Here is an 18,322-nt window from a genome sequence, read left to right as displayed (position 1 = left end):
AATGAAGGCTGAAAGACACAGGAAGTTTCATTTGTCTCAAGGACTAACTACATGTAGATGCGCTTGAAAAAATATTTTATTTACCTGTTTGTGTCTCGGTCTGTACCTGTGTGTGCTACATGTGTGCTGGGGCTCACAGGAGAGAGGAGAAGGTTGGATGTTGGGTCTTTGGGAAGAACAGCAAGTTTTTAACCACTGAGCCATCTCTTCAGAATTGAAGATACACTTTTCACTGTGTGAAAAGCATCCTGGGTGCACAGGCTTGTTAAGGTAATGAATAGTAGTAATGCTTGGTGTATGGTCTTCACATCAAGAGGGATCCCAAGCTGGCCTCATCTGAAAGCAGTTGGTTGTGGGGTGTGGCTAGGAAATGACCCTTTGAGATGCAATCTGCTCTATATTCAGAAAATAAGCAGAGGTTCTATTAGCATATAAAACAAGAGCTTCTCCTTCTCTTCAAATGTCATTCATAGTGGTGACAAGTGGCATAATAGGGAAGAGTAATCTAACAAGAATATTTCAATCTTATGGACACTGGGCATCACAGTAATGCCAACAATAAACGATTTTCGAGTCATCTGATCTTGTAAACAAAAATACAAATAAACTAGGCCACAAGTGAGTGTGGGCTGGCAAACATTTCTACAGGTAGGAGTGTTCAGAGCTGCAGTGGGAGGGTTCAAAGAGTCCTTATCTTCAGACTTGAGATAGGAGAACCAGTGGTTCTCAAACTGTGATTCTGAGAACAGGAAAGTTGGTATTGCCAGGGAACTTGCTGGAATGAAAGTCCTAAGGTTCTTTCCCAGATCTGTCTCACTAAAGTAAGACTTGAGAACTATTCCATAAGCCTTGGAGAACTGAAAAGAATCCAGCAACTCACAAGACAGTATGGACACACTTGATACACTGGCTTGACATTTGTTTCTCTTGAGGTAGGGAATAATGGGGGCAATGATGTGCAGACAAAACTGACTTGTTTATATATCAAGACAAGTAAATACTTATACTTCTGAAAAGTGACTTAGGTATATTTTGTGTTTCTACTACTTAACAAGAGTAATTCATTGAGATGCCAATGACTCAGTGCTGTTAGCAGAAACAAGGTCACTGTACTTTACCATGACCTCATCAGTACTGTTTACACAGGACATCAGCAGATACGTGTACTCCACTGAACACTAACAGGACAAAGCTTTAATACTAGATACTAGCATGCGCCATCACAAAGCAGACGGCTCAAGAATTAAGGAGTGTAAGTGTGTGGCAGCACCATTACTTCTAATTAGCCACTAGGAAAATCTTTGCTCTGGTTCCTGTGACTTTACAATTCTGTTAGCCTACAGGTCTTAACTCCACTAGGAGATACAATGATGACTCTACTGAACTGCATGCTAAGAACACTATTTGGCTGCTTAGGGCTCCCCACACTTCTGAACCAATAGCCACGGGAGGAACTACAGTGCTGGCTGGGTAATTGGTCCTGACTGCCAAAGGGAAATTATGCTGCTGTTACAACAGAGGTAAGACAGAGGGGAGGGAGTCTGGACCACAGGCAAGCCTTCAGTTTATCTTTTAGCACTGCCATGCCCAGTAATTATGGCCACTAGGAAACTATAATGACCTAATCCATATAAGACCTCTGATGTCCCAGACCCTTTAAGAATGAAGGTTTGGATCACCCACCCAGTAAAGGACCACAGTCAGCACAGTGCTGAAGGTAGAGGGTAGAGAACTGGCGGGGAATGAAGGCGGTTCTAAGTAGAAGTGTAGGAATAAGGACTGCACTGCCATGAATATTTCTTCCATATTTATTTGCAAATATATTTCTGTCTTATTCTTTCTCATAAACTATAAGATACTTTAAGTGTGCGATATAGTTAAGCAGAATTATGCTCCTGCTACTGCCTTTATTTGGAAATAAAATGGGATTTAAAGGGCTGCAAGTTGACAGGGGATGGAAATCTAGTAGCTAATTCTGTGTCAACTTGATTGGGCATTGATGCTGAGATAATATATTAAATATTCAGAAAGCGTCTTTGAGGATACTTCTAGGTGAAATAAATGTTTGAAACAATGGAGTTGAGTGAAGGGGTTGTCTTTTCCAAGATGGGTATGTCTACAATCTGAAAAGTCTGAAGAGGAAAAGCCACCAACAGGCTTTACGCTCCCCTTGCTTTAAATCAGGGCACCGGTCTTCTGTCTGGCGGGTAAGATCCAGACAGAAACCTGAGGCATCGCTCTCCTTGGGGTCCTCACATTCACACTGGAACTAGACCATCAGTTATCCTGGGTCCAGCTTGTCAAGAGCAGGTCTTAGGACTTCTCAGACTCCATAGCCGAGTTACTCAGTTCCACATAAGCACTTTCCCCCAGCCAAGCTTGCAGTGCATAACTGCACTTCTGGTTAATCAGGAAGCTGAGGTGGGAATATCCAAAGTTTAAAGCCCTTCTAGACTTTATAGTGTGAGCAAGGTCCATTTAACCCTGGGTAAAATACAAAGAACAGATCTCAAAAAGTTGCTCCAGCCCAGCTCAGGGGAAAATACTTGCATGGTATGAGGAGTGAGGCTTTGGTTCCAATCCAATCACCACCTCTCCAGAAGTTTTTCTTTCTCTAAAAGTGTGTGTGCGCGTGTGCATGTGTGTGCGTGTGTGTGTGTGTGTGTGTGCGTGTGTGCGTGTGTGCATGTGTGTGTGTGTGTGTGTGTGTGTGTGTGCGCGCGCACGTCAATCCTACTGGTTCTGTTTCTTAGAGAATCTAGACTAACAGGAAAATAAACTAACTTACTAAATATTATGAAGAGAACACTCCAAAGGAATTCAAACATAAATGGGCTCAGAAGAAAATGCTTTTAAAAATAAGTTAGGATTCTCCATGATTCATCTCAGGAATTCAGAAAGCACACTTTCCTACCATTTCCTTGCTTAACTTGCACCTTAATTCCCTTCCTGCTTGCTCCCAAGGGTATGCTCATACAAAGTGAGACTCCACGTCATCATTAATTTGAAGGACTAATTAGCAGGGTGACTGATTTTGATTTGGTGCTTTCCAGCTGCAGGTCTCTACTTTCCGGATGATAAGAGCAGAAGTGTCAGAAGTTATCTGCACTATCCTTGAGCCACCCAAAACTCTGCCAGCAGGATTCAGTGGGTCCCTTACAGGGCTCTGCAGGCACAAGGGCAGTTTTCCTTAGCAACAGTGACAGGAGATGACAGGAGAAGGAAGAGAGGGAATCGCAGAGTGAAGTGAGGAGCAAGAGGAAAAGAAAGGAACACATTCAGAGACTTGACAGAAAGCAAATGAGGAGCTCCAGAGGAAGTTCCTCTGAGGAAGGCCTTTGGTTTGGTCTTATACTGGGAGGTCTTTACCACCTGGCTTGGGAGAATAGTATAAACAGGATCTTGTCTAGTTTAGTTCCTTAATTTCAATAACACAATAATTCCACTTTGACCTTTAAAAAATTCATAGAAAAATTAGCTAAGATTTTGAAAAGTTACACAACAGTATCCTGAGAGAGTTTGCAGTCAAGTACCTTGACACACACCAAATCCTGAATGGCAATCTGGGGCCATGACGGCAAGCAAAGTAAGACTAGTACTTTTGAGTGACAGCCTTGAAGTTAAATGTTGGTATATTAGAAGCAGGTATAGATTGATACTCTATTAGTTATTAAAAAGACCATGGAAATACCAAAGTAAATGGGGGAAAATTGAGAATATAAGAACTTTAATACTGATCCTGAGTGGAAAGCCTATTGAACAATAGCTTAAACTTCTTTAAATGCCTAAATTATCTTTCCAGTTCACCTGAAGCATCCCCACCTGATTGATCCTAGAAACTGCTTTTCTCACAGTTGCTGGGTTACACCTGGTTCCTTCCTGCCTTCAAGCTTCAGAACACACTTTAACACAGCTACATAATGCTGCACATAACAGGAGTTCCATAGCTACAGGCAGAATTGAAGGCTGTGCTTTCTTTTGCCTTGACTTTCAAATTTTATCATGTTAAAAAAATATTTGTTTTAAATTGACTAGCTTTACTGTGGTCTATTTGAGAAGCAGAGGCCAGCCTGGGCTACATGGTGAGTGTTCTAGGCCAGCCTGGCTACAGTGAGATTCAACCTTGGGAGCTAAAAACGCAGCACAGTCATGTAGAGTTATGTATCTTAATATGGTTAAAAATATCCTTTTTACTTCTAATAAAACATACATTAAAAGCGTGAAAATACAAAGAAATATTAAACAAAATCATCCATAATTATTCTTATCCATTTATAACAAACATTAATATACTGGTATTTTTACATATTTTACATAATTACAGTCATGATGCCAGCAAATTTTGTAAAATGAAGTACAACTTGTCATTCTCATATCAGTAATGTCTGTAATTAAGACATGCCATCTACATAATATTCTATTTGGATATAACTCTATTTAACTCTATGACTACTTGTTAACTTTTACTATTTAGATAATCTAAAACTAGCAACTTTATAGCTTATACTAGTTTATTTAAGTTGAAATATAGAGTGGATTATCTTCTGATTAAAAAAATGAAATCTTGAATTGGTTTGTGACAGCAAAATACTATACAAACTCTTTCCCCCACCACGTGTCTAGTTCAGATTACATGGATATCTTCTAAAACTCAACCCACGTCCACTTCTATGAAACGATCACTTTGAGAAATGCTTTTTGGTTTCTATTGTCTTACTACACCAACTACTGTAGAGAACTGATTATTTAGCTTCATACCATGGATAGGAAATTAAACATGGAAAAATATGTAGATAGAGCCAAACAACTTAAATAATGCTGGTCACTTAAAAGCATTTTAACAAAATTTCAGCAGCAGTATTCATCCTAGTTGATAAAAATGAAGGAATTCCTTAAAAACAAATAGTAACTGTAGGAAGCAGAATGCACTAATTATAAATCCTAGGGCATTCTGAAGATGATGTGTTTTGTTATGATATCATCTTGTTATGTGGCCTAAGTCCCAAAACTTGCTGTGCAGTAGACACAGGCTTTTAATTGGGACTCTCTCTGCGTCCTAAAATCTGGTGTACACTACCACATTCAGCACAAGATGAACTGTTAGCTTTCTGTTCTAGATTCTTTGTTAGTAATGGTTTCTCAAGGTCATGCTCAGTTGTTAATAAAACACTGTTCATATAACTAGTGATATATATATATACACATATATATGCATATATATATATATATATACATATATAAACAGATTTAGAAACTCTTCTAGAACTGACTCAAGACCATGAACAGTAGCTTAAGCAAAGGCCTAAAGGACTGATAATGGCACTGGACTTAGAACAATGAAATGCATTCCAGAAAAATGGAGTAGGGAATCAGCAGAGGGAAAGGGCGCCATGCGCAAGGCTGGAGGCAGCTCAGCTCCACACTTACCACAAATTCTTCATCCACTTTACTTAATGTTAATTCTGCATCATCTTCTGGAACAGTTTCTTCTTCTAATTCTTCCACTGGGTATGATGGCCTGAAATATCAAGATATAGTGAATGTTTAAAAATAATTCAGTAAAAATACAAGTCTAATGAGCAATGGGAAAGATGCTTCCATATGAGGCTCTGTTCCCTTCACTAATTGCCAGTCAATGTTTTGTTTCTTTCCGAAATTTTAAATTTTCTGAAATTTAAAAAAGCAAAGATACCTATCTCTAAACATAAAAAGCACACTGACAAAAATAAGTTGATTCTGATTATACTGCTATCTTTTACATTCATATACACAGCATATATATATGCTGTTAGCTATCATATATACACACATAAAATGTTCACTATATAATATGTATATATAGATTATATATAATACAAAATATAATATGCATTATTTCCAATGAACAGCAGTACTACAATTAAACTATCAGTCTATGACTAAAACATTGGGACTGTTTCTATTGTTTGTTAAATGATATTGCAAAAATCATATTTGTAGATTTAATATGAGACAGATCTTTAAAATAGATTTGTCCATGTGGAATGGTTACATAAACAACTTTGTAAATGTTATTGTTTTGATGAGTACTGACAAAATTGGCTTCGAAAATGCTACCCTAATTTATACTCCCAAGAATAGTGAGGGATGGTATCTCTGTTTCAATATGTTCACCAATATGTGTAAAATAATCTGTGCCAATAAAACAAATGAAAAACTCATTGTGTTTTATAACTGAAATACTTTAGCATGATAGTGACTCAACAACTTTATAATTTTAATTGATTATTCATTTTTTTCTGAGACACACATTTACACTCTGTCTTCCCTAAATTAAGAAAATCAATGTTCACCTAATCTATGATATTCCCTAGTTTCATTACTTAGAATCATGAATAGTCAAGACTGTTATAATTACTACCAGATAGATTTGACAGCGTTTTCCTGCCCAGACCCTAGACTTTACATTATACGTTTACAGCGGTCCCTCGAGCCACACCTCCTGACAGCTCTCTGATCTCTCAGTGTGCCTACGGCTCTGATTTTCAATTTACATCTCTGAAATCTGCAGTTTATTTTTATATAGGTAATAAGATTGATTCTTATTTCTAAAATCCAGTTAGTGTTCTCAACATTAAGTATTGGACAACCATTTCTCCCTTAAGGTTCACTATTTCCACATTAAAAACACCCAGATGCATCCACATTTATTTTATCAACTAATTTTAAGAATCTGTATTTCAAAGCTATTAAGACAATATAAAAATTAACTTGTAACAGGAAGCAAGGAAGGTATTATGAAACAAATCAATCTTGTACAATAAACGTCCCAAGTTTTCATTACTTAGAATTAGATAATTATTTCAAAAAATGTTCTTCTAAGAATAGTTCCAGATTTGTATAAAATAATCATTTGTAAGAATGTTCTGTGCAGTTTATGTATTATAGAGGTGATATAGTTTCCAATGTTTATTACTTTTTAACTTTCTCCTTTCTTCTTCCATGCATATATAATTCTTACAAATTATCCAAGTCATAACTCATAGGCCGAGACAAAGATTTTACTAGAGACAAAGGAAGTATAAATTGAATAGTGGCTGAGACAGTAATAGCTTGGAATGCAATAATGATATACTGGGCTATGGAGTTAGTAACTTGAGAATCTAGGGCAGCACATCATGTAATTTATCTTGTTTTGACACCTAACCAACAGTATTAGGGGTTGCAGAGTCATTCTTTACAATGTACTGAATGGACATGTTTGGGTTGAGGTAAAGGAAACTATCACATTTTAGCTTTAAAGTAAATGGATATCAGTTATTTAATATACCTCAATCCAATGGTAGCATAAATCAAGGAAATTTTTAATAATTTTTGGAATTAATTACATCATTTTCTCCTCCCATTCTTCCCCCTAAAATCTCCCTACTCCCTTGTTCTCTTCCAAATACATGGTTTCTTTTTCTTTTATTATTGTTGTTGTTGTGTATGTGTGTATAAATATTCCTAAATACATAAATACAAGTTGTTCAGTCTGCATAATCTTCCCTATATACACACACACAGACACACACACACACACACACACACACACACACACACACACTTTTGTAAGTTTTTTAAAATACTTCCTACAAGGAAGTAGATTTTCACCTAAATGCAATTGCATATGTATTAATATATTAACATGAAATAATATATACCTCTCTATATACAGAATTTGTTCAAATATAAATCCAAAATGCTAAGTCATATTTTATTTGCACCATGGTCTTTCACATTCTAACCTATGAACAATCCAAACTTTCAAAATATGAACTGTATATGTTTTAATTATACCCTATATAAACCAATGGTTTCTGATTTTATTCATTCATCAATACTTATTGAATATATATGACAAACTAAGTATATTTTGTATAGTGTGCTAATTACCATAGAATACATATGACGAATGATTGGCAAGATCTGTAACAACAAAATCTACACTGGTAAATAAATTATTTTAATACCATAAAATATAAACAATGTACTTTCAGGTCAGAGAAAAGCTATGGAAACTGTCCACAAGGATGTCAAATGGCTTCCTTAATGTTATTCTTGCCACTAAGCAAAGAGAAAAGAAAATCACACACTTGGTACTATATAAACTTCCTTTTCCATTTAAATATGAGACTTTTAGTTAACTTGACACACACGATGGTCGTGGGTATAAACAAACACAGGTAAAAAGAGAATTTGAGAAAGTTTTTCCAAATTGGCAAGGATGTATGCAGTTATAGTTAAACCTTTAATAATTACAAACAGGGAAGAGGCACTGGGATGGTCAACATTACTTCAGAATAGATTTGGAAGACATTCTGATTTTCGTCTAGACTTAATACTCGGTACCACTGTCAGTTTAGAACAGTCAGCTCTTGTCAGTTTAATTAAACAGCTCTGCACTTCAGAAAAAATGTTAATTACATAGCATATTTTCCTGTGAGGTAATAGTTACCTTTTCCAAGTGAAACCAATATATTTTAATGCTTCCTCAGCTAAACAGTCAAGAACATAGCATACATGTTCTCCATAACCAGACTTTAATTTTGAAGGCGGAAAATCTGCAGTCCTCCCCTGAAAAGATAAAGTTATTATTTGTTAGATGTCAGGGTTGTGTCTGCAATGAATCACTGAGCACATGTATGATTTTCTACTTTTCAAATGATTTCAGAAAAAGGTAGTTGCTTTTCTTCTTTGACATTCATTTCTTAAGACTCTTTAAGCCATTGATACAGTTACACAAAGGAAAAATCAGGTATTTTATTGTTCAAAGTACCAAATTAAATGCAGTTACATCATAGCAGAAATACAAATCAATAGTAAAAAAAAAGCAGTAAAACTACTCATATGGTAAAATATATTTTTAAAACAACGACTTAGTGACTCATTTATTAAAAATTAGCAACCTGTACCAAAATGTCTTATTGCCTTTCCCCAGAAAAAGTCAAAAATGAAAATACAACTAAGGACACCTAATAAATTCAAGATCCTTTCAAAGTGCAGGGTTTGGCTTAGCAATTCTTAATTTCCCTTTGAGGGGAAGAACTAACCAATCAACTAACTGTTCACTTTTGAGAGCTAAAAAAAAAAAGACAAATATTATTACTCTCGGCTAAAGAGAGTCTGGAGTAACATTTGTAGAAGTGAAATCCATGTTATGTGTAATATCAACCATACTGGGAAGGTCTTACTTTAAATTTAAAAAAGCACCATTTGTCAATCAACTATTATCTGTCTGTCTGCTAGTCCACAAGAGTCATCTAAAAGGCTAACATCTGTCACTGATGCTAATATCAAAATTCACAGCTTTAGAATACTTACAAATGAGCGAAGCTCAGAGAGTATGTTAGAGATAGTTGCATTGGGATCGTCGTATTCTTGAGGCTGCTCAAAGGGACGCCCTGTTTTGTTGATCAGCCACGCAGCAAGAGTGCAAAACATGTAGAACTGCTCGCCTGGGTTGGTAGGCAGAGCAAAGTAATGTCTGTTTCAAAGCAAGGGAGGGGGGGAAGGGTGAGAAGGGTGAGAAAAAGCAAACCAACTAGGAATAAGTAACACAGTCAAGTCCAAAGCTGCTAAGTTTGCATCTCAAGCAGCCTTCAACAACACTCTTGTACCCCCACGTTTCAAATCAGTATCAGGGGCAATCACTACAATATACAAAATGTTTCCAACCAGGGAATGGAAGGTAGTATATTTTGGAGAATAAATACATGAAGCTTTTGTCAAACTCAACTTAAGCGATTGATTATAAGTAAGTTCCCTAAAAAATGACAATTTTGGATTGTGAGGATATTGGAATTTAAGAGACACTAATAATGTACTGTGTTTTCACTGTTTGCTGTTTTGCTGTCCGACATATCAGGTATGTCAGATAGTTGTTTTCATCTTCGTTGCTGACTCAAACTGGATTCTATGTTCTGCTATGTGAGAGCCAGGTATTGCCCCATTCATGGATAACCAAAACTTTGGGTACAGGACATAACAGGTACATTTCAAAAGTTACCAACTTAGAGGGTTCAGGGGTGCAGCAAGGATTAGGCACCTTTGCCACACCCCCCAGCATCATAACTGCTGAACTTTGTTATACCCCTTTTTGTACTAAACGTGCTCCAGTGAGGATATGATTTATTCAGACCCATAGAGGATAGAAGAGGATATAAAAGGTGTAAACAACATCACTCTAGAAAGTTGAATAGGGGATCTGCTTTGCTTTCTTTATGTAGCTATCACTATTAAACTGATACATATATACAGCAATTATAACCAATGGGAAAAAAATCAGTGGTCTATATTTCTATTTTTCTAAACTTTTTCCAACAAGAAATTATTAATGTTCTAAAAGAAAATAGAAAACTGGGAAATTTTAAAGGCTCACGATGTCTTTTCAGGCATAGGCTTACAAAGAATCTGTCTACTAACAACCGTGTTTTCCTTATCAATGGGCATGCCTCACAGACAGAGGAACGGACACACTGACAGGTATTGTGGGCCTGTGATGCTGGCTCCCAAGCATGAGGGCACATCAGAACCATGCAGAGGGGTCGGGAAAACAGTTTGTCTCCAGACCTTCTGAGAAGAGAGACCTGGACAAGAGCTGGGAAATGTCCCCAGTCCCAGGTGATACTGACGTGCCTGTTGCGACCCCATCAACCACTGGCTCGAATACATACACACAAATCCATGGTACAACGTACTTCACTCACCCCTTGAAGTTCAGTACAGCAAAGTATTAATAGTAACATAAGGCCCAAATCCTTTCGTTTGACAAATGCATTTGGAAAAAAATTAACACAGTTTTATCAACACCGAAAATGTTAGGCATCTCTATAATTATGATCAATTTGTTTTAAATAATAATCCAATCCTAAAACTTCTGTCATGGATCAGGATCCAGGTGCACGTTCTTCTCTAACTTTTCTCATTTTACAGACTGACTCAGCGTCATGGAGAGTCTAAGTATCTTTCAACACGAGTGTCTGGAAATAGAGCAAGATCTGAAAACTGACTGAGGAATTTATTTGAGCCTACCTGCAGACAGTAAAAGAAAGTACTCTAGATAATTCTTTGTATTTGCTTTTTACAGAATAAAGCAAATACAAACGTTATAGGAACAGCAATGAATCACAGTTGTCACTAAGCTATCATGACTACACGAGAAGGTGCTGCCTCTCACTCTGGGCAACTAACGGCACCGCCTTCCGGATATTCCCAACTTTTCCTACCACAGCAAGCACGGGACTTTAGGTTCTATAATGCGGACCATTCCAACACTTTATGTTTCAATTGCCTTCTCTACTTTCCAGTTTCTCTAGTTTCCAGTTCTAAGAGTATTGCTGCTGCAAAAGTATTAAGTCTTTTGAACCGCAGTAATTAGTCCTCAAGTTTACTACATAAAAAGTGCTCCTCAGCAAGATCCTAAGTACCCACGGTTGTTAGTTTACAAAGTCTTGCAAAGGAAAGCAAAAACTGGAGAGAGATCTCAATGATAAAAGCATTCATCTCTAGAGATCAGTTTTTCTATCCTTTCTACTGTGGGTAACTTATTAACTTTAAAACGAGATTTGTGTTTGGTTTATGGTGCGTATATGTTTTAAAGAATGGGCAGGCTGTCTTCCCCAGTCCATTACAAAACTTGTTTACTTTCTCCACAAAATGACTAAGTCTGGAAACTTCACCTCGCTTGTGCAGAAGTTCCTTTCCTGGGCAAGGAAGATAGAGAAAGTGTGGATCCGAGCCCAGGGTCTTCACCTCACCGAGGAGGAGCGTCCCCTGGGCCCAATCAGCACCGGGCGCCCTGGGCAAAGCACGCACCTGGACGGTGGCTTCAGATTGCTCTTCCGGAGGAGCTCCTCCTCGTAGCGGAGTAGCTTCAGCTTCTCCACCAGGTCCTCCATCACCACGAACATGTGGTAGGCCGCGCCGGGCCCGCGCTCCACCACCGCCTCCCCTGCGCCTTCCCCGCGAGCCCGAGACACCCCATCCTCCAAGCCCGACGGCGGGATCACCGCTGCCGCGGCAGCCATCGCAGCTCAGACCCACAGCGCCGGGCGTGGGCTCGGGCCAGGATCTTCGCGGCCTCTGCCGCCAGGACCGCGTACCCCGCACAGCCGCCACCGTTACCTGGCGACCGCAGGGCAGACGGTCACCACGGCAACCAGACCCCGCCTCCCTCACGTCCAGCCTACCTTTCTAAATTCTCGCCAACCAAGACTGAATTCCTACATGACGTCGCTCTATGCCCGCCCCCGTCCTGAGAAGTGGCCCCGCCCAGAGGGCGTGCCTACCGTTCTTCCGCCTCTTTGGCGACTCTCCCTCGCTCCTTAAAGGCACAGGATCGGCGGCTGTTCAGCTCTGCAAGCTCAGTGCAGCCTAGAGAAAGCGCAAGATCTGGTGGTTTGCTCAAGGCAGATTAATGAGCGTGGATGTCTGGTCACCTGGGTAACAATTCAAAGGACTGAAACGAAGCGGAACACAGTAGTGGAGGCTACTCGCCCACCGATCCTCAGTTTTAGTAGTTGTGAAACTCGCTGTCCTTAGTTTCAGGGCATCTCAGAAATTCCAACCAGAAGACTTCTTTTGTCCATTTCCTAACTTAATAGTTTATTAGGTAGTGCTAGATTTAATAGCTAAACAAAAACTTGAGGTCATACTATGACCCTATGTTCAATGTTAGGAAAGTGGTTAATTGGAAGGGGCCAGCGTGGAGGTTGAAGTGGGAAGAGTAGAGTTTGGGAAAGGATTTGTACCACCCTCACACCCTGCCTCTTAATCTGCTTCAAGCTCATACAGACCTAAGTTTTTGAGTATAAGTGAAATCCAACAAAATAGACTATCTGGAAAGGAATGTCTGCACTGCAGCCCTTGGGATTGATTGATAAGGGCATTTTTGGTACCATGTGTGTAGGTGACTTAGAAAATACAAAGGAGACATAACTGACCACGGGTGTGACTTATCCTTAAAATTCTAAGAAAATAGTGCATCAGACAGCTTTCCTGAATAGTTCAAGTCAGAAGTGAAGCAAAGTAGATGCTCACTCGCTTCTTTTTTTTTTTTCACTCGCTTCTTAAAAGGTAACTCTGAAGCAAGAGACAAACATTTGTGAGTTTAATCCTGTGACTGTCAAGGGAGCATTATGTCCTGTATCACACTCTTAAGAACATAGAAGAATCACTTTGTTTGCATAACTAAAACCTGAAATATATTTGTAAAACCTTTGCTTTGTGATAAAATGAAGAATATACATTTCATTCTAATAAGCCTCGATATTACTAATAAAGGTATACAAATGAGAAATGATTCTACTACTGACTTATGTAGAAAATAAACTAAAGGGAAGAAGTCCACAGAGAATTGAATAATTGCATTTCTTTACATCTTCCATGTGTCTGTCTGTCTACCTATCATCAATCTATCTACCTACCTATCATCTATCTATCATCTATCTATCTATCTATCTATCTATCTATCTATCTATCTATCTATGCATGTAATAAATGTGTGTGCAATGAATGTGTGTGCACGTTCACGTGTGAGTGAGAGTACAAAGGTAATGATTCACTTATGGAGGTCAGAGTCCAACCTGTAGTTTCAGTCTTCAACCACCACTTGGAGACAAGGTCTCTTGTTACTTGTTAGGCATTTCCGGGATAGGGCCTGTAAGTTTCTAGGGAATTCTACTGTTTCTGCCTCTCATATTGTTGGACTACAGACAACTACAGTGTCCGTTTTTATACAGGCTCTGGGAATCTGAACTTAGGTCTACGCACCTGCTGCAGCACAGCGTTTACCCACTGAGTCAAATCCACAGTCGAAGAATTGCTTTTTAAATAACATTGTTTATAAGTCATGAGCCAGTTACTAATAGTAAAGATGAAGGGGAAAACTGAGTCTGGCTCTAGCCCCCCTGTCAAATTAGCCTTTCATTTTCTCAGCTGTCCTAAAGCAGTGATTACCCTCAGACACATCCACATCCAATGACTACATGTGGAAGTTGAGAGGATTGCAAGGTGAATGTGAAACATTTTAGGAATAAAATAATAGCCATAATTATCTAGACATATGTTTTGGGGTATTTCATTAAGTAACAAGCAGCCAATGGCTTTTAAATGATTCTTGAAAGGCTCTCGAATAGTGGAAATGCGTGGTTCACACCCAGGGGGTGGGGGTCCACCTGGCGCATGTTGCCTACATAAGATGTTCTGACACGCTTGGATGCTTGGAAGGTTATGCAGCACAGTGGAAAGTTGTCAAACACTGCTTCCCTGCTGACTTTCAATAATGTATGTATCCTGACTTGGGGGAAAATAATAACTCTTCCAAAATCCAGCCATTTTCTTCCCTGACTTTACCTGGTTGGCAAGCAGGTAAAGAATCAGTTTTCTATTGTAAATGTAGAGAGAGAAAAAAAGGAAGAAAGAAAGAGAAAGAGAAAGGAAGGAAGGAAGGAAGGAAGGAAGGAAGGAAGGAAGGAAGGAAGAAAGGAAGGAAGGAAGAAAGGAACGAAGAAAGAAAGATGGAAAGAAAGACTGAAGTATAAACTATCCCCGATAATTCTGGCACATAGAGAATAAAAAGAGAGAAAATCCAATTCTTCAATACATTGTGGTTTTCTTTTATCTAGACATATGTTTTGGGGTATTTCATTAAGTAACAAGCAGCCAATGGCTTTTAAATGATTCTTGAAAGGCTCTCGAATAGTGGAAATGCGTGGTTCACACCCAGGGGGTGGGGGTCCACCTGGTGCATGTTGCCTACATAAGATGTTCTGACACGCTTGGATGCTTGGAAGGTTATGCAGCACAGTGGAAAGAAAAAGAGTAAAGAACACAGTAATATGATTCATCTTTAAAAGGCCCAGATGTTTTCACATTTCCTTATTTATCTACAATAGTTGCCAACAACCAACAGCCTTTTCCTTGATGGAGCAATTCTCTTCAAATCCTCTCCTAGTTATCTCAGTCACTTGGAAGTCCACATTGTATTTTTAATAGCTTTTTTTCTGCAAGACTAACTCTTTGACTTAGACACTAGATAGTGCTTGAAGAGATCAAAATATGGCCGGATATGTGTACTTCCTACAAAGACTTATCCTGACGCCCCCTTAGACCCCTATTTGTGGCAGCCTTCAGATGATTTTATTTCTTACAAACCATCTCTGAAATGATTGGAAGTAGTTCATAAGACTTTTAAAAGCCTTTCCATGTCTGCATGCAAGCTAATCTCGGAAAACTAAGCAGAATCCCAGCCAAAGCTGGTCTTAGCTAAATGGATTTCCCCGAAAGGTGCTTAGCAAACCTGACAGTAAAAAGGAGAACTTCAAAGGTGGAGGGAGGCTTGCTTGTTGAGCCTCTAAATACAGGGAATAAGACTTGCAAGACTGGGAAGGTTTAAAAACCCATTTCTTTCTTAAATTGGCCAGTTGGGAGGGGTTTGGGTCCTGAAGAAAGAGCCCTCCTGACTGTATTAATGGTCTTATTATGGGCATAGATTAGCTATAGTGGGGATTTCATCTGTTTTCTCTCTTTGCACATTCTCTGTTTGACTTCTGTCTTCTGCCATGAGTTGGCAAAACATGAGACTATCACAAGAAGCTATTAAGTGTTTATGCCATCTTTCTGGATGTCCCAGACTCCACTATCATGACCCAAATGGATCCTATATCTTTATAAATTTCTTAATCTTGGCTATTCTGTTATAGCAACAGAGACGAACGAAAATACCTCCTTTGTGTTTTAATACATTCATTTCCACCCACTGTAGATATTAAAACATCAGAAAAAACACTAATCAAATAAAATTTTGAAACTGAAACTATAAGGCTGAAAACCTTTCCTTCCTTCCTCCCTCTCTCCCTCCCTTCCTTTCCTGCTCCTTCTCCTCATTTGTTTTTGCTCCTTTTGTGTTCTGTGATTAGGCCTGAAAATTAAATTACATACTAATAGCCTAACAGAAGAGAAGCACACACATTTTATTTAATAGCATCACATGCACATGGAATCCTGCTTAGAAAAAATTAGGTAAGATCAAAAGCATATACACTCCCTGATTATTTTATTAACACAAAGAATAATACATTTGTAGCAAAGAAGAAAGACAAAGGAAAGTGAATTTAAAGTATAATAAACTGTAGGAAAAATGACTAGAAAATGTATGTTTAAAATGGAAGATAAAGGTTGTTTTCATGGGTTTCTCTATACACACTGATTTCAGCAGCAACTTTTAATGTTCAATAATAAAATCATCATTCTCCTCTTAGTACAGAAAAGGAATCTTTCTCATGGGCAACCTCCGATTTGCTTTTAAGTCGTAACTGAGGTCAGAGAGAGAGTGTGTGTGTCTGATATTTTACGAGTGCCACCCACTCAAACCAATCAATATGCGACACCAGTATCTGGGTAGAAAAAATTTAAATTCCTTCAGTCTGGTAAGTGCTGTGAAAATTCTAGAAAGAAAAAAAGGTTGTATTCAAATGTGAATGTTAAAACAATCTCCCTAAGCAAGATGAAAACATACAGCCAGGACACTGTGTACTACAGCTGGACTCTCTGGTGACGTCAGCAAAGGGATCCAGAGTCTAGGAAGAAGCTACTGGGAGGGCTCAGGGTTTTCCACCTACCCTCGCCAAACTAAAGCAAAGTTCCTGGAGACAGAGAAACACACAATAAAGTCAATTCCAAAAAACGCATAAGTGTGGGAATGAATCTACCATTTATTGGAGAAAAAACTGTTAAACCCTACTGAAATCTAAGTATATAATAAAGTTTGCATGAATGAAAAAATTAGTATCATTGCGAAGTTTATAAATTCTGGGTCATTCAAAAACTTCTGATCCGGTGCTTTATACAGGAAATTATACTTTAGAGAAATATAAGAATGGAATTACAATAGAATATAGCAAATTGACTAATAAAGGTGAAACTTATTACAGGAGTGTTTGGGAAATAGCCTGGGAATAGACACGACTTTCCATGGGAATTCAGTACATGAAAGAGGCAGGGAAAGATGAACGAGTCACAAACGGGTAAGAGGCTATGGGCTACCCACAAAGAAACAATCCCATTTCTGATTTTCATCATTTAAATTCCACTTGTGTTGAAGACAGCACTGCAAAATTTTTCTGATGTGTTTAGATCACTGGTTCTTAGCCTGTGGGTGTTGGCCCCTTTGGCAAACCTCTGTCTCCAAAACTACTGACTTTACATTTCATAACGGTAGCAAAATTACAATTATAAAATAGCAATGAAAATATTTTTTGGTTGAGGGATCACCACAACAAAAAGAACTGCATTAAAGGGTCGTAGCATTAGGAACGAACCACTGGTTTAGAGAATTGCTAACTTCAGTGAAGGTGTTTATAAAATAAATAAATATGAAAATTGAAAAGACAAGCCCATGATAATTTAGTTTCAATGGTATAAAATAAGACTAGGTAATAACCAAGGAAGAAAGATGTTTGTGATCCATATACTGTCTGTGGCTTAGTCTCTAAAGTACATACATTGATCATTACAAATACATGTTAGGGAACTGTGGGTGTGATCTAGATTCAGGTTTCCTGGACTTGGCACAATTAGCATTTTAGATGGGATAGTTTCTTGGTTTGTGTGTGCTGGTGAGAACTGTTTTGTTCTGTGGATTTGTAAACTTACCCGACTGCCACTCCCGTTATACTGCAGCAACACCTACACTAGTTTTGATGACCAAACATGTCTTTAGACATTGTCAAATGTCCTTTAATGGTGTGTGTTTAGTGGGGGAGGGAGGATCACTTCTGGGAGAGAACCACTGTTCAAAAATGCAGGTTTGATATTGCAAATGACTTTTAAAGTGCTGGAGGCCAAAGGTTAATGAATGCCCTGTGTGAGTGGACTATTGAGAATAGAAAACTCACCTTCGCAAAGACAGGGCATTTTTGCAATACAAGAATTGATTTCGCTACATTGATTTTGTAAAGATCTGAATGTTATACATCAGTGTGAGTTTCAAATACTTGAGAATGGCCTCTGTGCTCAGAAGATATGTCTGGGGCTACTTCTACTATTAAAGAGTCTTGATTTAGTAATGTATTAAAGCTCAAATTTGAAGAGCATTATTCTCAAGTTTTTAGTTTGTTATTGAAATCTTATTCAGTTTGCAAATGTAGATTTGTTGCAGGCAAGCATGAGGGGGTAATTACAGCTTATATTTCTATGCAGATTTTTAAACTGCTCACAAATCTGTTGAATTTGTTTTAATGGTGTCTGGCAAAAAAAAAAAAAATCCAGGCAGGGATTACTCTTCCCAGTCAGAAAGTAAAGG

General features: G+C 38.3%; 1 protein-coding gene across 1 annotated transcript in view; it reads right to left on the bottom strand.

The window, feature by feature from the left end:
- Ift57 (intraflagellar transport 57) overlaps nucleotides 1-12,162 on the bottom strand; it is a 63,453-nt gene extending 51,291 nt beyond the window's left edge. The window contains exons 1-4 of the mRNA XM_038346068.1: nucleotides 11,836-12,162; nucleotides 9,343-9,505; nucleotides 8,477-8,595; nucleotides 5,428-5,518 (exon numbers count right to left, since the gene is read on the bottom strand). Coding sequence (XP_038201996.1) covers nucleotides 5,428-5,518; nucleotides 8,477-8,595; nucleotides 9,343-9,505; nucleotides 11,836-12,047 — 585 coding nt within the window. The 5' untranslated portion in view covers nucleotides 12,048-12,162. The remainder of the gene's footprint in view (nucleotides 1-5,427; nucleotides 5,519-8,476; nucleotides 8,596-9,342; nucleotides 9,506-11,835) is intronic.
- Between the last annotated feature and the right edge of the window lie 6,160 nt (nucleotides 12,163-18,322).

This window comes from Arvicola amphibius, chromosome 10 (assembly GCF_903992535.2).
Source record: "Arvicola amphibius chromosome 10, mArvAmp1.2, whole genome shotgun sequence".
Lineage (NCBI taxonomy): Eukaryota > Metazoa > Chordata > Mammalia > Rodentia > Cricetidae > Arvicola > Arvicola amphibius.
This window is presented reverse-complemented; position numbering and strand designations above follow the sequence as displayed.